Here is a 22033-nt window from a genome sequence, read left to right as displayed (position 1 = left end):
TTCATACCAGCACTGAAAGAGGTACCAGCTGGGAATACAAACATAGATTTGCAAAGCAATGTATTTGTGTGCAGTGCTGGCAAAGACAAAATTTACAAATGTGTCCTGCATTTTTTAATGCACAAAAACGGCTTTGCTGAGTCCAAAGTTTGCAACAAACAGTAAGAAGTTAGAAACCAAAGAACAGTAAAAGTGGCCTTCTCAAGAGTGCACATTGTTTATCAGTACATGTAGGATGGAGAGACAAGGGGGGAAAGAAGAAGTGTGTTTTGTTGCCAGAAAAGCTTTTTTATTATACAGATACAATAAATCAACTGCTAACAGAACAACCACTTTCAAGCAGAGATGTCTTACTCCTACCTCCTTGCTCACACACAAACGGGTAACACCCATATAACACACACACACACAACTTCAGACGCCAACACACTCATTCGCATCCACCATTAGGATTCTTGTACAGCAGGGTCTTTGTCACCATTTGCGCCTAGAGGACTAAATCACATGAGGCAAAGGAGGGAGGCAGAGACAGAAACAGTGTCTTTCTGCTGTGGAGGGCCACTTTTCAGTCTCATCTGTGTGCAGATGGACCCCACTGCTACACTAGTGGCCACATGCCCATAGAGAAAACAGAGAGGTGGATAGGAGGCACAAGTGTGTTTGTTTGTGTGCAGTGTGTGATGTATGAGTCAGAGACTATAGTATATATAGTACAGAGGTACTACAAAAATAAAAAGGGACTGCTTATGAGCATGACTGTGCTTCTGTTGCATGTGAAACAATATTTCCAAACAGTACCGTGTGTGGAGTACGTATCATCATGTGTGTAGATGCTTTGGTGCTTGTGCCAGCTTTCCATGTTGAAGGTGTTAATGGAAACTTAAGAATATTGATTTATTTCTAAGATTTATTAGACTTTCTTTAGTTCCTCACCTATGTGCAGGTATCCGTCTTTCTCCAGCCACCAGTATAACATCGCACAGCTTTCTGGTCCTCAGGTAGCCCTCCATTTTGCGGAAGGTGACATCAGCGTGGGACAACGCAGTGAACATACTCTCCTCTGGACACACGCATGGCTCCATCGACACGCATGAGGACAGTGTTGCACTGCTGTTAGACGTCCTGTGAAAACAAACACACATACACAGAGACAAGAGAAAGCATTAATACAAACACAAACAGACAAAGCCACAAAGAGGAGACAGAAGCTTTGAATGGACAGGGTTGATGCCGACTCTCTTTTGTTCAAGACACAGAGACAGCTGTGTGGAGGGAGCTGCGCCAGCTGCTCTGCGCCTTCTATGCCACCATATTTCCCTTTGTATCATTTCCTCACACATACTCACTCTCCTTCACTTTTCAGCAGGGTTAGTGTATGTTGCCAGGAGCACACAAAAGCTCTTTAATGGTCCAATTACTTGGGGTAAATGGCCAGTTAAATTTAGACCATTTAAAAAGAGAACCTGCCAATTAAACCATTGTAGGCGCAAGGCCCATAGCATATGCAGTAATTAACTCTGCCCCACAATGGCAACCAGTTTCCTTGTATCTATAACAACAACGAAAAACTAAACAGGGATTAGAGAACGGCTTCAATCGAAAAACATAATGACTGCTGGGTCTTATTTTCCAATAAAAAGCTGAAGAGGTATATATGAGTTCATCTGTGCATGTGTGTGTTATTGAAAGCAAAGCAGCCCTATAATTTATCAGCGTCATGGCTCCCAAACCAGCTTTTAATTTAAGAGAGAAAGAGCTGTACTACAATTTTTAATTTAACAGGAGAAGTGGCAGGAAAACACAAAAAAGAACAAGTCCAAACCGACACCACAAGGGTGATACAATTACAACTCCACAGTTAGGAGACAAATCACACTCTTTTAGGGACATGGAAATATGACGTGTGAGCTGTTGCACATTATATTGGACTGAACAGCAAGTCTCCATTTGCTTTTCTTTCCCCCAGGAATAAACAGAGACAAAGAGCATGGGAGAAACTCACAGAAATAAACTCTAAGAGAACTATCACAAGATGTGGCATGTACACAAAAAATACAAAGACAAGATGAATCATTCTTGTGTGTGTCCTTCTGTGCCAAGTGCTGGTGGTCAGTACATCTTTTCCAATCAATAATTTTGACACATTTGCAATTCAGTTGTGTACCATTGTTGTTCTATTTTACTCATACAGACATTTATTGATTATCTCTGTCTAAAAGGAGATATTGCTCCTCTCATTTGTTCATTGAATGTATTTCTTAATATTCTGCCCTTTGCATATATCCATGCATAACTTGTGCATTATCTCCATTGGCTGCACTGTACAATGTGTTTATTCTATATAGTTAGTCCAAGGGCTCCCTTCCATAGCCACAATGTCTGTATTTCCAACTTTGTGGTGCTGGTGTCATTTTTCCTGGTACCAGTCCTTTTAGGTGGAAAAGGTTAAAATTCATCTCAGCAGTTGATGGAAAGGGCACTTTGGCGCAAGGAGAATCTTGTACTTTTATTTTGTAGCAGACAGAGGTACCACTCCTCATTCAATGTTTATTTAAATATCAAGAATTTGCATTTCTACAAGAAGAAAAAAAAAATCTATAAAATGAAACTGACTTTAAGACAGATATAAACTGCACCACAGTTAAGAAAAAGACTGGTGTGCACACACAATATGTGTATTATACACCCAATTAGGCTGTTGTGTGTATGTGTTGTCACTGATATGTTATAGGAAGAGTCATCTTTTCTCTGCTTCTGTCTCTCCATCAATCTCCTGTCTCCACTTTAATTTCTCCAGCTAATCTCATCATTCACTCACTTCATTCCACCTCATCACATCATCCATCTGTGCCTCTATTTCCTCTCTTCCCAATCCAGATCCAACCCTCTAAGGAAGCTTTTTTGGCTAGCATTCATGCCCTCAAGTGTTCAAGAGTGTGTGCATGTGTTTGTGTAAGTGTGTACGTAGATGAATGGTGTGGCTAAATACTGCCAGAGGAGATGGCTTTGAAGTGGGGGGACGTTGCCTTCCATTCCCCTTAACTGAGCCTGGCAGGCACTCAGCATGGATAGAGAGAGACAGAAAAGAAGAGGAGAAAGAGAGAGAGAGAGTCTCACCATGCAGCCAGATTTTTTCAAACCCCTGTTCCAGGCAAGGACACTCACTCAACTGTCATTCAGTGTCTCCCTCCCTGCCCGATTCTTTCTCTTATACGCACACATTTGCACACACACACACACACATCCACATCCCAGCACATTTACAGGGGGAAAAAAGAGAGGGCATATGAATGACCGAGGGTGGGCGGAGATGAACATGGGACAGAAGGAGGGAGAGGCTAAGTAAGGGAGACGCGCCATGATTAAATTGAAGAGTGGTGTGAAAGTATAAGGGAGAGGAAGAGATTAGAGGAGTCGAGCTCATCAGAGCCCTCGGACACTCTGGGATTCTGTGTGCATCCCTTCCCATGATCCCATTTAGGATTCTGCCACCCGAGTTCTTGGAGTATCATAGCATACACAGGAGCTCTCTGAGGGGGACGATGAGTGGCACATAGAAAGGCACAAACATACACATATATAAAAAACAAACATGCTCAGGGCAGCACATGCATGCAGCAAAACTAATTTCTGCGTTGGTATGGCAACCATAAAATGTGCAAGGATATGGCTCTGTGCACAAGTAACGCACAGACTCAAAATCAACTAAAATTTAAATGTTTGTCTTTGCATATGCCAGACACAATTTTCAATTGTATATACATATATAAATATATACATTTTTTTCTTGACCCTAACAAGAACATAGCTTGGATTGAAAGAACATCACACAGTCACATTTTAAAATATACATCACCAACAGCTCCCACTGAAAAGTCATAGAAATTGTGCGTGTATGTGTTTGTATATTTGTGTGTGCGTGGTGTCCTATGAATCATTTATATTTTCTGATGTGTGTCTTGGGAACATGACAGGAGTCTGCCAAATGCATCATGTTGCCTTTATGGTAACACAAAAAAACCATACAATCCTCCCTTTGCTTCATGACATTTACTGTTCCATTATGATTAACAAAATACATCTGAAATTGTGCCGGAGAGAAGTTGGGATGCTGTAATTGCTTTGTCTTGCAGTCTCCATGGCAACTATTAATTAAATGTCCTCTTCACACCATTGCTGGATGGCCAAATTCATTCAACACACCCCATTATGTATGTTCACACATGTATTAAAAACTTGAGCCAATAAAAGCAAACAAATAATATAAATTATAGATTAAGCATTTATTGTTCAGGCATAGTCTTATAGATTCATTCTGGTGTTATAGGAGAGCCTGATAGGGAAGTCTCATAAAGGAGATTGAAGGGAGAAATCAGTAGAACCCCACCCAACAACCAGACATGATTTTTTTTCTCCACCTGTGTGCATGTTTTGAGTAACAACTCCGGCTTAGTAGACCTCTTATTCATGGTTTACTTGGCGTGAGTGTCAGTGGTGACTTTGATATGGGAGATTAACACTACTTTAGAAGAAAAGCACAAGGACACAAGGGTTAAAAGTGTCTGATCAAACTTAAGCAAACTCAGTTTCTTTTTTCTGAAAACTAACGTTAACGGCAAAGGTATTCACTTTCCAAACTTTTTTTTAGGAAAGTTTGGAGTTTTGTGAATTTACAAAACAATAACTCTTTAAAATTTTGCCAGTTAAACATTTTTTATGACTTTCTCTTAAAAGTCACCCACAGAGAGAAAAGGACGCCAGCATCAAACCTGCACGAGCTGGAGTCTGTTTCCGGATGATTCTCCTCAGAGCCCACCGCAGCCGCTGCTGCCACCGCCTCCTCCAGCTCAACCCCGACATGAGCAGAGGGCTCGGGTATCAGCTGGGGCACCGGGGCCTCGCCAGGGGGCTCCATGTTTGTCACTGGACGAGAGCGACGCTGAAGCGGCGGGGAGACCCACGACAGCGCCGCGGCGGAGCTTCTGCACTCTGGCTGGCTGAGGGAGCGGGTACAAGAGTTCCCCGTGGCTCCAAACGCCGCTCCTCCCTGACCGACCCGACTCCCAACCGGATCAACAAACTTTCTGCTGCTGCCGTTACACAGATTAGACCCCGCGCTGCCGCTGGCCACCAGTCCACTGTGACTACCCGAGCTTGGGTTTACACTGACTGAATTTGAGTTGCTGCAGCCGCTAACTGAGGGTCCGTCTCCGGAGCTGCCGCCGGTTCTCCTCGAAGCGAAGTAATCTCCAAGCGGCGGGGAGTGAGGCGGAGGAACCGCGGGGTGACCGAACCACCTCCATCGGATCCTGAGAATCTGCTTCACATCGAACTCCTTCCGCGAAGAAGAGCCCGAGCCACTACTCGACATTCCAGGGCTCGGCACGAGGAAATGGCGGGGGAGATCCCGTGCCGATTTTGCCGTTACAGCTATATCACTGCACTGCACGCGCGTCTCTCTTGGCAACCGCACGCCCGTAACCGCGACTGGAGGGAGTGAGTGGAATATGGCAGAGTATATGAACTGAGAGCGGAGGAGAGGGAGAGAGCGAAGCGGGACCACTCAGAGTGAAGCCTTAAACGTACAAACATCTGCCACAAGGACACTTTAATGTCACATTTTAAACAAATAATGCAGTGCAAGCCACGTGCATTGGATTACAGCGGAGGAGAGGGATGATTATTATCATAAGTCAGCAAGTTATACACTCAATTAATATTATTTAATAGTGTTAGATGAAAGCTATACCAGCCAGTGTGTGTGAGAGAGCATGTTATCAAAAAATTAATGGCTAGCTATGGCTCCAACTAACATTTGTCACTGTCAATAAACTAATTTAATTTAAAATCTATTAACCCATTATACCTGCAAAAACTAAATAGATGCTATTTAATTTTCTGTTGGTTATTGAATTACTCAACAGTTGATAATCAATCAAACCTATAACTATCCCAAACATTTATTTTGGGCAAATTTACTACAATAACAACAAAATTGTTAGTTGCAGATACTATTATTGTTATTCATACTAAGAAGAGATTGTTTTTGTTTTCTTACCGTGACATGAAAGCAATTCATACAAAGTTTTGGTGAAAAATATGAAAATGCAGTGTTTTCTAAATAGACTGCACATGTGCCACAGAAAGTGTGTGAGGCTGCAGCCATCATTACACGTTCATCAAACACTCGTAAAAGTAATGAGGTGAAGAACGCATCATCTTCACTCCCACTGTCTGGCTGTTTCCCTCTACTTTTTATGGCATCTTCCTCTTAGTGAGTCTGTCTGTCTCATTGCCTCACAACAGTTACCGTCTGTTTCAGGTTGGAAGAACCAAACTGATGTTTGAGTGGATATTGAAAGCAGAAAACAGCCAGCGTTACTTAAAGGCTCCACAGAGGGGGATCTGAGTGTCCTTGAAAATAAAATTTCACTTCAGTCCCACCCACCATCACACATACTCACAGCTTTTATGCCATCTCATTCCCTCGCCCTGCCTCTCCACAAACCATTATTCTTCGACATCCATTACCCCTCTTCCTCCTTATTTCCTTTTCTTCCTTGTCTTCCCTCCATCTGCAATGCAGCAGCTATTCATAGAAAATAATGATCACTGGGGAGTGGGTCCTGTGGGAGCCAGCCATCCAGACCCCCGCAGACCAGTCAACCAGAACCCTTTTTACCTTCGGCAGTAACCCCTGGACAACCACAGGATGCACTGGAGCCACGAGCCGGAACACAGTGTGTTCTGGATGGAGTCCCACCAACAGGACGGGAAGGATGCTTTAGGAGCACCACTCTAGTAAAAATCAATAAGTCAAACAGCCGAGGTCAGATTGTGAATTACACAGATGGGAGATGTGTAACTCATAAACTGGCCCAGCAGACTAACAGTCCTGCCTGCAGACTCAGTTTTACCATAAATAAAAAACTGAGAGGAGCAGTTGAAAATGGCCAGTTTAAATTTTTACCACTTTTATCTGCCAGACTCTGAGAAACGAACAGGGCTGTTCTTCAGTTTTAGGATGTACTGATTTGGACCACCCTGCTGTTTCATCTGATCAATACGACAAAAACAGTTCACGCACAGCAGACACATGGGTGCATAAGCACACACACAAGCAATATCTGGAAGGAAGCATGAAAACAAGCAGCAGTTTCACAGTCTGGGGAGTTTAAACAAGATTTCACTTTGTCATAAGTGCCTTTTTTTTCTTTTTTTTTTGGGACAATTTAAATGAATACTTTTTACTATTTATATGCTTAAAAATGCCATATTCAAAATGTTTCCTCAGCAATTAATCATCCTCCACAAAAGCAATCACACTGTTTTGCACTGGGCATAATTACCAAAATATATTTTTATGATTTGAATGCCTGAATGAGTTCCACAACTGTGTCAAAGCAATTTTGCATGCAGAAGTTGGTCTTTGTTGTTAGTTTGCTTTCCAAAATTAAATCCAAAGCTTAATTAATAAATTGTTTACTTGCCATGCATATTGATTTGGTTACTTGAGTTTTGTCCCAGTATGTATTCTGCGTCAGCATCAATTTGGCTGCATTCCCCTTTGCTGGCGTGTCACCTCCAGGCAATAGTGGTAATATATTTACATCAGTATGTGTTCTGGGAAATGAGAATGGATTCCACATTTCATTTATGTGCTGCTGAGTTTAAGAGCCCCTGTATTAAAGAGTTATCTGGATAACATCCGGCAGAGCACTGTGCACACAACTGATGAAAAAAAAGAAGCCAAAAGACTTGAGTTTAAATCAATGCATTTCAGCTGCACTTGAGATAGAAACGCTGTCTTGTTACTGGGGGAGTTTGGGAATGGGGCTCAGAGGGGGAATGAAGCCGAGGAATGAACGGGCCATTCAGCTCCGGTCTACTTCAGTTGGATCTAATCATTGGACACTTGGTGGGAGCCTTTCTGAGCCGCCTGTGTTATTGGTCTCCTGGCTGCTGTAGTCCAAAGCCCTCATTCAAGAGTGTGTGGTGCAACTTTATGACTCTACAGCACTCTCAAAACACACACACACACAAATGACACCATCATATCCTATTCAATAAAATGATTGTTAATCATGTTGTTGATGTGCATTCACACATGCAACTGCATGCACACAACCCTCATACATGCAAGTAAAAATCAGCATGCAATATGTCTTATGCACTCTATAAGCATTCAGCTACACACTCTCAAACTCGCATAAATGCTAACATATAGCCAAATAAAAAAAAGGTTGCCATCACTGCAGGAAAGCTATCGTAAAAGAGTTTATGGGGCCGGAAAGTGAAACATTATCTGTCTGGACTGGATGTGATGATCAGCTCATCTCTCATGACTGATGTTCATCCTCCAAAGTCCTTCTTCAAATCCCCTTTTTTTTTCTTATCTTGTCCTCTTTTCTGCCCTCTTTTTCTTTCCTATGCTTTTGTCAGTTATTTAAAAAAAAAAATCCTTCCCTTCCCATCCATGCTCTTTGCCTTTCTCCTCAATCTTTTTTCCTCAACCTCAATTTCCTGCTCCCCATCCCTGCTATTATGCAGTGACACACTGCATGGTTGTGTGTGTGTGTGGGCCTTCATGCTCATTCCCTGAGGTGTGGACCTGCAAGCACGATGCTGCTAAAGCCATCATTCTACACACAAAACACCCTCCCACCTAATCACAAGCACTCAGCTGAAAAAATAAAAACCATATGCCCACTTTACATTGTGCATATCTTCACAAAAACACAAAGTCGTATTTTAATTCAAGTCACAGCACCCATATTACAGGCAGAAAAAATACACACACACATATTTTGTTTGTGTAACTGTTGTGTAGGTTGGAGCTGTGGCTGCGGGCGAGTCCATCCGTCCTTGAGAGTCAAAGCAAGCTCAGACCAGCCGAGCAAATAATTACCTCCACACATTGTTACAGCATCCCCGCCCAACACGTGGAAGAGCCATGTCTGGTTAGTGTGTGTATGGGATTAAAGTTATATTGATCTGGAGACACAATATTCAATACTGATTACAACAGAAATGTATTTCATCGCTACCAAAGGATTTACAGGATCAAAAGAAACCTGATGTCTAAGCTTTTTAGGACATAAAAGAAAAATCAAGGCAACAAACTTTGGTTTAATGCCTTTTCAATCTACAAGTCTAACTATTTTACAATTTTTACTCTAACCTTGTCCAAGACAGAATTTAACTTGCCTCATCATGATTAATCTGACACTGAAAACTGTTAGATGAGCATGTTTTTTGTTGTCCATTGTGTGGTATTGACACACCACTATGGAAAAACCCAACTATAATAAATATTTTCTAATTCCTAGAATTAATCATATATTCTATGTTATTTGTTTTAAAGTTTTGGTACTAATCCCTAACCATTATTTTTTCTACTATTAACTCAACCATATATATTTAGTAACAAAACCCATACAGTCAGTCACTTGCTTTCCTTTTTATTGATTTTGTGCTTCTACCAACTAGTTTATCTGATTTTATTGGTCATCACGACCTCAGGTTGACCTCCACTGCTCTTGTTAATGGCCATTTCTTAATTATAATATAAGGAAACCACTTTCTGAAAATGCTGAAAAAGTAACCCACCCTCTTTGCCTCCTGCTTTGTGGACATAAATTACTTGTTAGGAAACTGCTTAGAGAAGGCACCAGCTACTAATCATCTGGTTCTCCATACTCCCAGAGCCCTCCCCACAGGAGTCCCCAGGGGACACTGTCAAACGCCTTTTCTAAAAGCGGATTTATAGGCTACTCGAGCTGCGTCTGCGTCACTGCCATAGGTGCTGCGTAGCTCTGTGGAGGCCCAGAGCAGGGAGTACCTCTTCCAGACCTGCATGTCAGGTCTGGAAGAGGTACTCCCTTATGATTGGTCAATTTGGGATTACAAGTTTCTAGATTTCTGGATCTTCTTGCTGAATTTGTGTAGTAACTGCCATTTTTAAAAACAACACCAAAGGAGTTGATGAGTGGCTGATCGAATTATTTCTTCGTTTTCTTCAACAATCTAATAAACACAATTAACCATATTGGACGCCATTGTTCTTTTAAAACAGAAAATATGCACCGAAACTGAAGTGAACCATCAAAAGAACTCCGACCTGGTGAGTTTACCGGCCGATACCACCCATGCTACCACCTTCAGATTATGGAGGGGAAACTGCAACATGACACCAAACGACGCATACACACTATGCTTGAGTTTGAGAGCAAACTCACCAGTGTCAGCTACACCGTAACCGACCACACGCAGACAGTACAAGTATAAATCTGCCTTAATTCCACAAAGCATATGTAAACTCCCATGTCCCCTCCAAGACCCTGAAGAAGGTGTACAACTGGTTCCCAGTTCCATGGGACGAAAACCACACTGCTCCTCCTAAATCTGAGGTTCAACTATTCGATGGACCCTCCTCTCCAGGACTCCTGAATAGACTTTACGAGGGAGGCTGAAGAGTGTGATCCCCCTGTAGTTGGAACACACCCACTGTTCCCCTTTCTTGAAGAGTCTGCCAGTCCAGAGGCATTGTCCTTGATGTCCATGCGATGCTGGAGAGACATGTCAACCAAGACAGCGCTACAACATCCAGAGCCTGAAGGAACTCCAGGTAGATCTCATCCACCCACGAGGCTCTGCCACTAAGGAGCTTTATAACCACCTCAGTGACCTCAGCCCCAGAGATGGGAGAGCAGATCCCCTGATCCCCAGACTCTGCTTCCTCTGCTGCCTCAACAATAGAGACACAGAACGCAGCCCGTTTGGACTCAATGACCCCCACTTCACTTGGGACATGGTTGAAGCTCTGCTGGAGGTGGGAGTTGAAGCTCCTTCTGACAGAGGACTCTGCCAGGACCTCACCACGCATTGAGGCTTGCCAGGCCTGACTATCATCCTCCCCCACCATCTGAGCCAACCCACCATCAGGTGGTGATCAGTTGACAGCTCCGCCAGTCCCTTCACCAGAGTGTCCAAGACATATTTAGAGGATGGCCACAGGACGATCCATTTGATATAACACACAATTAACCACGGTCATTGCAGGAGGTGGGGGGGGGGGGTGTCTCAAACACCAGCATATGTTATCTTGGCGGTCGTGGCTCAAAAAGTTTGGGAACCATTGCTCTAGGGCAGTGGTTCCCAACCTATTTTCCTTGGGGACCCCCTTCATGCAAATACTAAAAAGCCATGGACCCCCTGCTCCACCTCAGGCTGAAACTGAGGTTTTATGCTTCCAAAAGTGAGATTTTCACTATAAATAATGTTTTTGGTGGAGTCCTGTCCTTTGATAAAGCCTAAGTTAAATGAACAACACATAGCCTTTTTTTTCCCTCTTAAAATAGGGACAATTTGTAGACATTAATCTCTTAATGTTCAAAGCCTTAGGGAGCCCCTGTGCTCTTTAGGGGACCGCCTTGGGGGGGTACCAGGCCCCAGGCTGGAAACCACTGCTTTAGGGGATGAAGGAGAAGTGGTTGTAGCCTTTCAAACAGGGATACTGAATATTGAGCTTTAATCTTCAGCTACAACAAGTGCTAAGTTAAAATCACATGAGCCTGGTCTTTTGACTTTTTTCGGCACTTTCTCTTGAACATCAAAAGACTTTGATTTTAACTTTTATTTTCTCACAGAAAGGCACACTCCCCTACATCTGCAGACAGTGGTGTGAAAAATTGATGGTGTTCTACTTTAAAGTTGGAGTTAATAGAATAGGGAATGTCTTCTGCTCAAGATGGCCCTCACAATTCTAGATACACAATGTCTGTGTGTGTTTTTGTGTTGTCTGATTTGAATAAAATGCAGACCACCTTCTTCCGGTAATTTCCCTCTTATCCTCCATCGCATCAGTCAATAACAGAACCGCACACATCAAGGAAAGCATTCTCTTCCATATGTGTGTATGGGTGTTTATCTATGTGTTTCTGTTTATGCATGTGTTGTCCTCCATCTGCATTCAAGAAGAGTGTGTTCTAGCTCCAAAATAATGCTGCTGTCCTAGTTTCCCAAAGAGTAACTATTAGAAGAGATGAAAGAAACTTGAGAGCAAATTATGATGCCTCGCTGTGTGGGTCCTTTCCCACATTCTCTGTTTATTTTCTATCATCGTAATTTTGTGTTATCCAACAGAACACAAGGTTCATAACAAAGATTTGTTAGCACCTCGGCCCACTTTTCAGCTGTTTAACTCCTTTCCACTCATCATTAAGTCACGCCCCGTAACATCCTCCTCTGTCCATTTACTGATATTCTCCTTCAATTATCTCCCATCCATCAGCCTTTCTTCTCTATCCCCGCCACCCCTTTTGGGTTCCAGAGATGGAAAAGCCAGTATTAATTATGTGCGTCTCATGTGTGCAACTAATATAACGCCTTGAATGCAGATAGATTGCAAAGAGTGGGAGTAAAGAAAGACAGCAAGAGAGTAAGGGGTGATCTAGGGCATGGAAAGGCAGCAGGCGGGGATCAAAATTCTCAAATGGCCTACAATTACATCTATGCCATGCCTTGACTCAGGGAAGCGCACACATACTGTGCTTTTGGAGCAGAAGCCTCCATACTGCTCTCACTGCACCAAGCCAGACTGATACACTTTTACTCCCATGTTCTATTAACACAAAACGCAAAGAAAAAGTGTTAATGTGTGTGTATGTGTGTCTCAAATAGAAAAGGAGAGAATGCACACAACACATCAACACACTCATACACTGATATGCACATGGGCATTGGACTGCCCAAGTGTGAACCAAACTGTCCAATTACTTTGATCCATGTATTTTTCTTTTTCCTTTTTGCCTTTAAACACATCACCTGGTCCCACATGCACACGTGCACACACACACACACCGGCACACACCCACATGCACAAACACAACATAATGGCTTTGGTCTGGCTTGCCAGTTCTGGTTCCCTTTAATTGCCTGGGAGGGGGGAGAGGGCTGAAAAGCAGGGAGGGAAAATGAAAACTGAAAAATGCAGCCACATTTGCTGAACGGTGCATCTGTTAAGTCATTCCCGAGCGTGGAGAGGTGGAGGATAACGATGTTGATAATATTTTACATATTTTGTGAGAAACACCGTTGACTCTCATTCATTCTTATCATATGCTTTTTTATGTCACATTGTGCCCTAACATACACACAACCTCTGCAAGCAGATATAGTCATGGATGTGAAGGAGCCTTGGTTTGGGTTGTTTATGTTTCTGCAGGTCAGCAAAAGGTTATGAGCTGATGTGATATCATATGAACTCAAATGAATCACACTGTGCTCTCCTTCAGCCTTAGATATAATGATGCCAGCATCCACCACATATGACTCAGCCTGAGAGCAATGTTCAGACCCTTGTTAATCTCACACATGCTGCACATGGCAATGTATAACACTGATTTGTCATATTATGCATTCTTTATGCAACCATCCAAACTGTAGTAGTTATACAGCCGATAATATCTTTTTTCAGTTAATGTAATATTAAACAGCTATAAACCTTTCAAATTCACCTCAGACGCTGGGATTTAATATAACTCTACAAGTATGTGTTTGTTTTTTAAACAATTAAATCACCTAAATTTTTAATTTTAAATAATTTATTTATTTAACTATCAGTTATATGTTGTGAAAAATTGTGTTGAAAGAATTATTTTTTGTCAAGAATGCTCATGTTTGATTTGAATGGATCTGTTTACACTACAGAACCCAGAATTGCATTGCTCCTTCTCTTAAAAAAAAGACTAATCATAATGTACAGGATACGCTGATTTCTAAAAAAATCTCTCATTTCATATCAAGAAAGAAAGCTGGCCCAGCGCTGGGAGTCCCAGGAGAGGGACTGATTCTGTCAACACATCAAAAACACACAAAATAAGACAGAGTATCTTCAGACAGAGGCTTCTTCAGCTCTGTAAGCATAACACAACAATGCTCCTCAATGGGGGTTATAATAGTAATGCTACTTGTTCTTTTCTTTCTTTCTTTCTTTCTTTCTTTCTTTCTCACAATATATATCATGAAACAAACTATAAGATAATCAAAAGAGTTTGTAGGTAAATATTGCATGTTTTTGGTTCTGTGATCTCAAAACTGTGAACCATGAAAAGGAACTAACTTGTATTAGATTTACATAGGGCTTTTAAAGGCACCCAAAGTGCTTCACATTGTGTCCATTACTTATTCACTCCTCATTCATACTCGGTGATGGTAAGCTTCATGTGTAGCCACAGCTGCCCTGGAGCAGACTGATGGAAATGTGGCAGCCAGTCTGTGCCTGTCTGAAACACTATGGTCAGCATTTTTTAATATCCTAAAATATATATATATATTTCTAGCTTGATCTTATTAAATGGGGAGAGGGAAGTCTGGGTTTTAGACAGGTGCCCCTGCGACCCCGGATAAGCGGAAGAATGAATGAATAGATGGATGAAAATGGACGGATAATATTTATTCTCATTTCCCATTAGTGTACAGTGAATTAATGAGAGGGTCATTTTACTAAACAGTTTAAATGTGGGCCATAAAACCAAAATGATGAACACTTCACAGAACTGAAGGCAAAGTCAAGAGACTATTTTCTATATTTTTCCTTGTGATTTAAACCTTTCCATTAATAGCATGTCCATTACAAAATATGACATATAAAACAGAACATAATATACATGAAATCAGCTTTTCAGAGCAGCCGCAGTCATCTAATGTGAAGACGAGATGATCAGACTGATACAAAGATGAAGTAGTTTGTTATACAGAACAGCAGTGCAGAATAATGCAAAACAGGAGCTGCTTGTTGAATTTAATAGACATCAACAGATAAAGAAAGTACAGCAATAATCAACCCACCACTTTTATGTGTGGTCAGAATTTCTCCTGGAAGAATCCTATATTTACATAAATTACATGTCTGTCCACAGAAAGATACAAACAATTCCTAATCCTCTTGACTGTGTGTGTGCGTGTGTGTGTGTGTGTGTGTGTGTGTGTGTGTGTGTGTGTGTGTGTGTGTGTGTGTGTGTGTGTGTGTGTGTGTGTGTTGGCTTGTTTGACGCTGTTAAAATTGCTGAGGCATTAAGATTGCAGCTGCACACAACAGGAGATGATACACAGCCTGAATTATTGATGGAAATGAAAACAACTCTATGTTTTCTTTCAGCGCTCTGCCTCTAACTGTGTCTCCTCCCCTCTGTCTTCCTTCTCTCCACCCTCAGCCGTTTGGCAGCTTAATAGCTGCTTAATGACAGCAGCCTCTTTGATTTGGTTTACAAGCAGATGCACACACACACACATACACACACACAGATTCCAGCCAGTGGTCTGTAAACCAATGAGTAAAGCGGGTGTGTGCCTGCACTGATGAACTCAGGTCTCAGAGTTGGGCAGGTTGCAGGTGTGGAGGATTGCAAAGTGCTTAAGCATGCAATTCATTTCAATGCTCTCCCTCTTTCACTCCTCCCTCTCCCTCTCCAATGCTCCATAGCTCTTTTTCCAATTTCCCTCCTGGCATTTCTTTCTTCCAGTATGTCCATCATCACAAACCTCATTTGTCTCTATATTTTTTCCTTTCTGTTGTCAGCCCCTGAACATGCTGCAGTGCCTTCTTTTCCTGTTCACCATCTCTTCCCAAATGGACAGTGTTGAGGGAAGAACGGAAGATTAAAACACAAGGGATTGAGAGATGGAAAGAGAGAGGGGGGAGAGCATTTATGGCCAAATAAAGAGCAGGCCTTAATAATTTACTCTGCCCTGCAGCTATGAGCCAATCAGAGCCCATTGCTCTCATAGAAACGAGAGCGACAGAGACACAAGCAGTAAGGCTGCTGCTTTGAAACCGATGAAGCCTTGATACTTGTTTGAGGTCTGAAAAGTCTTGAGATATTCACGTCAAAGTGTCAGGGAAACTGAAATGTCCACTGAAGTTGTCACAAGATCATGTCATGATTTGAGTTTGACATTTTTCCCAGCTACATGTAAGGCTTTTTCCTGAATAAAGTGAAATATTTATAGGCAGTATAACATGGAGGTCAGAGATCTTGCACTGTGCCAGCTGATCTTGCCTAAGACATTATCTAATATAGAGCACAATGGAGCTCAGTGAAGTAAAATTAAAGCTTTTTTTGCCTACTTTGGAACTGAAAGCCAAGCTGTAAACACAATATCAAGGCCCTGACATTTTATTATCTTATTGTACTAACTGGTTAATGTGTTACCAAACATCCAAAGACAACAGAACAACTTTTAGAGCAGCATTAGCATTACTTGCAAACATTTTTTTTTCTGGCTTAATGAATGCAAGTTCAGTAATCATTTCCCCTTCCAGTGCTGGGCTGAGCAACGAGTGAATGTAATAGGTGTTAAAAAGCCCATAAGCTGCTTGTTTATAGGTACAAAATCGTATCTGTGGTTCCACTAGAAGATGTTTATATGCTTTGATGTTTAAACAGCAAATTAATTCTTTCATAATTTACATAGCTGCAGAATCTTTAAAATACTCCACAAATACTCATCAGATTGAACAAAAATGGTGTCAGGATTCTGCTTGCCTGAGCACAAAATGAGCCACCAGGTAGGCGCTAAGTAAATATATCATAAGGAAACGTCTTGTAGTAATGGAAAACACCTGGGCCCGTATTCCTAAAGATTCTGAGCTCCTAACTTTGCCTAAAAATTCCTAACAAGGAGTCTTAGTTTAGGAGTGATTCCAGAACATTCTCAGAGAACTCTGAGCAAGGAATGGACAGAAACTTCGATCTTAGTGAGGAGGTGTGGTTGACCCCCGTTGCTAGGTATGAGTCATCATTTCAAGAGCTGTGAATGGTTGAGCCTAAAACACATTTATTTACCATGCTGGTAATTGTTGCACATTCAACTTTGAACATTTCAACTCCATTTTGTATTAACGAGGGTAAAATGGCTCAGCTTCCATCAATGTCTCTGACTGGTGACCAGCCTCTAAGAAGCAGTGTTGGTTGGCATTGAAATCTACCACAAACCAGTGAACAGCAACAGAGAAGAAAAGAACAAGGAAACCCAACTGGACGGAGTAGCAGTGTTTACTCCTGGCTTAATTGGTCAATGAGCATAAAAGTGTTTTGTTATATTTCACGAAAAACCACAAATATGATTTCTGCACAATCCAATCGGTAATAGATTTGGCCACTAGGAGCAACTCTTTCCATGAAGAATCCTCAGGAATATGCTCCTTGGATTACAAACAAGGCATTTCAGTGTTCATGGGGAGCGTTTACTGTGGAAAAGAACAACTTGACTTGCAGTGAAGCTTTGCAACTTGGCTGTACACGCAGATGTATGTAAAGATTTGCAAATAAACAACTCACTGATAGGAAGGTAAGATGTCTTCCTTGATATAGAAATTAGCTGTAATACTGCTTTCAGATGCAAGTCTTGGATCGATCAGGCTCTATGATTTTATCATCTTAAACTCACTTTCCTCTCTGAAGCTGTTTTTCCAGCATACCCTGCAAATGCAACACACCTGAGGGAATTCACTGCTTGTTGATGACATACGTGGTTTGACACTATAGAACATAAATATCTTGGAGCAAATAACTGGGGACATTAGTAAAAAAATTATATTTCTAAAGCTGAAAAGACTTGGAGAACTTCTTCTAGTGGGGGATGATAAAGAAACAGGACAAATATAAGAAATGAAAAGAGAATTCATTTATTACAATCAGATTACAGATTGTACAGAAATTTTTTTATTTTATTCCACTGGAGCCAGAAATCAGTTTATGTCAAATTTGGTTGCAGAGAATATAACCCAGGACCGTTAGCTATTCAATTTAATATTTTATGCCCAAATGTGACATTTTGCAAACACATCCTGCTGTAATATTCTCTTGTCCTTGTCTCTGCTGTGAACAAAATACTTTTGCATCCTAACAGCATTTTTAGGCCTTGAATTATTACATTATCCAGCAGGCTCTTGTTCTGGTTAGTAGGAGGAAGGTTACCTTATACCCCCACAAATCATTGATACATAAACCCGTGGGACCACTGAAAAAGGACAGAGGTAGACAGACCATGCAATTTAATAAGAAAAGTGAAACAGGAGAAATTTGAGACAATCAGAGGTGGGACACATTGTAAAATTTTGGCAAATTCCTTAACTGAATGTAAGCAAAGTAACAGTGTTAAAGTACTTAATCAAGTGGTCGACACTTGATCGGTTCTGGTTTCATTCTTTTCTTATTGTAAGAAAAAGTGAAACACATTTTTGTTCTGTCCAAAAAATAAACAATATATATTGACAGAGAAGGATGAGACAAAGAAGAAATTAGTGTAAGGTAAACCTTCCCCTCTGCCTTTAAGCGTCTCTGTGATCAGAGAAGTGACTATATTTAGTCACAACTAAAAATACAGGCGAAGAATGAGCAGTTCAAAAAAAGCTTTATACATGCACTTAGATTCACCATATTTGAATAATAAAGGCTTTCAAAGATAACACAATAGAAGCACTTTAGCACTAACCTTTCTAACTGAAAAAAAGAAAAGTTTGTGCCATTGTGATAAATGTTTAGATTCCTGATCCAAATCCCATTTCAGATGATGTGGCGTGAGATTTAATCCGGTTATCTTTCCTTCACTGGTAGAATTTAGCTACTTTCCACTGTAATAGTGGTCAAACTGATTATTCCTGGTTGTTTTGCCATGTTCAGTTTGAGACATAGCCCACATCATGTATTACGTAAATGCACTCACAGCTTTCCAAATTAACACACAGAAAACATATGATGTGCTTGACTCAAACACTAATGGGAGAACGAGGAAAGGTGGCAGAGTAATATCCATAAAAAACAAATAAATGTTGAGATGTAAACTCAATAAAAGCTGAGGAATTGTTTGTAAACCTATGTTAGTTTTTTTTTTGTTTAGCCTAAGTTGGCATCTGAATAACTGTGGACAGTTTACAACCTGCATGCCAACAGTTAAACAGTTAAAGTCATTGCAAGATAAAAGAAGCATTGCAGGATGAAACAGACTTAGAATATGAATGAGTTCAGAGAGATGAGAGAGAGAGAAGAATATGTGGGAGGTCTTGCTGGACAGAGGGACTAAGCAGTGGCAGGTGGGATAATAACATGATGGGGAGCGTTTAGAGGACATTGCCACTTATAAGTATTCATGCAGAACTGCCATACAGTGCTTCAGATTTTAACACATGGGGGTCTTTAGCATGCATCTGGTGAACTGAGAGGGTGAGAGACAAAATTAAATTGTGTAATGACTGAAGAGCATTTAGGATGTGTCAGAGGGTGGGAGGGCTAGAGATTTGTAGATAACCTTATAAATAAATTACAATGAATTGAAAGGCCTCACCAATGGGCCACTAAAAATGGGCAAAAAAAAAAAAAAAAGAAGAAAAAATACAATTAACTCAAAATTGAACTGAGGCATTTCAGACAGGCAGTGAAATACAGCAGTTTACAGTATTCATATAATTGGTGAAAGGGCAAGGGTGTCAGGATTGGGTATAAAATGAAGCAATAACCAATAGCGTTAGTAGCCCCCACAGCTCTTCCCCACCTCCGACTGCAGACACCTCTTCGCACCTCTGTTGTCACCTCCACCCCCCAGCCCACTGCTTACATCCACCTCAGAACCTGCTATACCCCCCACCCCCCAGTCTGGACTCCACATCACATCCAGCCAGGTGAAGAGAGAACTGGAGAGACTCAAACAGAGGAAAGCCGCTGGACCGGACGGACTCAGCCCTTATGTGCTGAAAGCATGTTCCGGTCAGCTCTGTGGAGTTCTCCAGCACCTCTTCAACATGAGCCTACGCCTTCAGAGAGTGCCAGTGCTCTGGAAAACATTGTGCCTGGTCCCAGTGCCCAAAAAAGGACGTCCTACTGCACTGGAGGACTACAGGCCAGTAGCACTGACCTCTCACACCATGAAGGTCATGGAGAGACTGGTTCTGGCGCACCTCAGGCCACTGGTGGGCCCATCACAAGACCCCCTCCAGTTTGCATATCAGCCCCATGTTGGGGTTGATGATGCAATCATCTACTTGCTGCAGAGGGCCTACTCCTCCCTGGATAGACCTGACACATCAGTCCGCATCATGTTCTTCGACTTCTCCAGCGCCTTTAACACCATCCAGCCTGGACTGCTGAAGGCCAAACTTCTGGACATGTGGGTGAGTGCTCCCCTCGTCGCCTGGGTAGACGACTATCTGATGGGCAGACCGCAGTTTGTGAGATTACAGAACTGTGTGTCTGATCGTCTGATCAGTAACATTGGGGCCCCCCAGGGAACTGTGCTGTCTCCCTTCCTCTTCACCACATACACATCAGACTTTAAGTACTGCACTGAGTCGTGTCATCTGCAGAAATTCTCTGATGACACGGCCATTGTGGGATGTGTGGAGGGGGGGAGGGAGGCGGAGTACAGGGACCTGGTGGACCGCTTTGTGAGGTGGTGTGGGGAGAACCATCTACTGCTGAACGTGGCGAAGACGAGAGAGATGGTGGTGGACTTTAGGAGGAACAAGCCTCTGCCCTCTCCTGTCTGCATCAATGGGACGGATGTGGACTCAGTGGACTCATACAAATATCTAGGCGTCACACTTAACAATAAGCTGGACTGGTCCACCAACACTGACGCCATCTACAAGAAGGGGCAGAGCCGGCTTTACTTCTTAAGGAGGCTCAGGTCCTTCCACGTCTGCAATAAGATGCTGCAGATGTTTTATCAGTCTGTTGTGGCGAGCGCCATCTTCTTTGCTGTAGTGTCCTGGGGTGCGGGCATCAAGGCAAAGGACGCCAACAGACTGAAGAAACTGATCAGAAAGGCAGAGTCTGCTGTCAGCTCTAAACTTGTCACCCTGGAGGAGGTGGTGGAGGAGAGAATGCTGGCAAAACTGCTGGCAATCAGGGACAACCCCTCCCACCCCCTCCATAACACACTGGACAAGTTAAAGAGCAGTTTTAGCAGCAGACTGATCCAACCCCGCTGCTCTAAGGAACGGTACAGGAGATCGTTCCTTCCTGCTGCAATAAGACTCCATAACTCATCCACCTCTGCCAAAGCCATGATCACACAACTGGACTAAGCCAACCACTGAACTTACTGCAACCTATAACTGTCGCTTGATATTATATATCATATAACTATACAATATTTGTATCCTTTGCACATCCAACATTCTGTATCATCTTTGCACATCCTTTATTTACATAGTCATATTGACATATTAATATCTGATAGCTAGTTTCATTATTACTGCCACTGCACTTTATCTGCCAATCCACTCTGTATTCATATTTTATTTATTTCTAATTTTATTCCACTCTGGATTTCTATCTTTATTTTATTTCTACTTCTATTCCACTTTACTTATATTGTATATTTTACTTCTATTTTTTATTCATAGTTTATGCCACGTATGACACTGGACTACTGTAACAACGCAATTTCCCTTCGGGGATAAATAAAGTTGTCTGTCTGTCTGTCTGTCTGTCTGTTAAGTTGTGGATAAGTAAAAAAAAATAAATAAATAAAAAAAAAAAGAGTAAAGAGTTTTAGTTTATTGATATATTACATAATATATCAATGAATTCAAAGAGTCTGAGGCAAAGCATGGATACCAATAACTTTTGAGCCTTACAAAACATTGTCACAAAAAACATTGTAAAGAGAATAATCACACAATAATGAAAATAAAGTAGCTACATTTTTAATATTTTTAAATTCTCTGGTCAGCCTAACTGCTATAGAAACCTATATAGTGTGATGTGTTTTATTATTATACTTTTAATTTAGTCTTTTTATTGACATGGTTTATTATGTTTGTATTATTTTTATTATATGATTTTTACTGGACATTATATTGCTGTGCTCTCTGCAAGACTTCTTTGCCACTCAGGACAATAAAAGCTAATGGTGGGACCAATAACACATTTTAAAGTGTAAAGTGTTGCAGTTAACGAGTAAAAACATTTATGGTATTTCTCAGAAAGTCTGTGAATCTGTATTTCAGTGTCCAGGTACGAGTACATTG

The 22033-nt window shown here is 41.6% G+C and overlaps 1 protein-coding gene across 2 annotated transcripts in view; it reads right to left on the bottom strand.

Annotated features, from left to right (window-relative positions):
- Positions 1–22033, bottom strand: part of klhl5 (kelch-like family member 5) — a 55772-nt gene that overhangs the window by 24395 nt on the left and 9344 nt on the right. The window contains exons 1-2 of one of the 2 annotated variants that reach the window (XM_041982690.1): positions 4770–5490; positions 934–1122 (exon numbers count right to left, since the gene is read on the bottom strand). In XM_041982690.1, the coding sequence (XP_041838624.1) occupies positions 934–1122; positions 4770–5371 (791 nt within the window). In that variant the 5' untranslated portion in view covers positions 5372–5490. Of the gene's footprint in view, positions 1–933; positions 1123–4769; positions 5491–22033 lie in introns of those variants that run through there. The other variant, XM_041982691.1, reaches the window with a different exon arrangement.

Source organism: Melanotaenia boesemani, chromosome 4 (assembly GCF_017639745.1).
Source record: "Melanotaenia boesemani isolate fMelBoe1 chromosome 4, fMelBoe1.pri, whole genome shotgun sequence".
Taxonomy (NCBI): domain Eukaryota; kingdom Metazoa; phylum Chordata; class Actinopteri; order Atheriniformes; family Melanotaeniidae; genus Melanotaenia; species Melanotaenia boesemani.
This window is presented reverse-complemented; position numbering and strand designations above follow the sequence as displayed.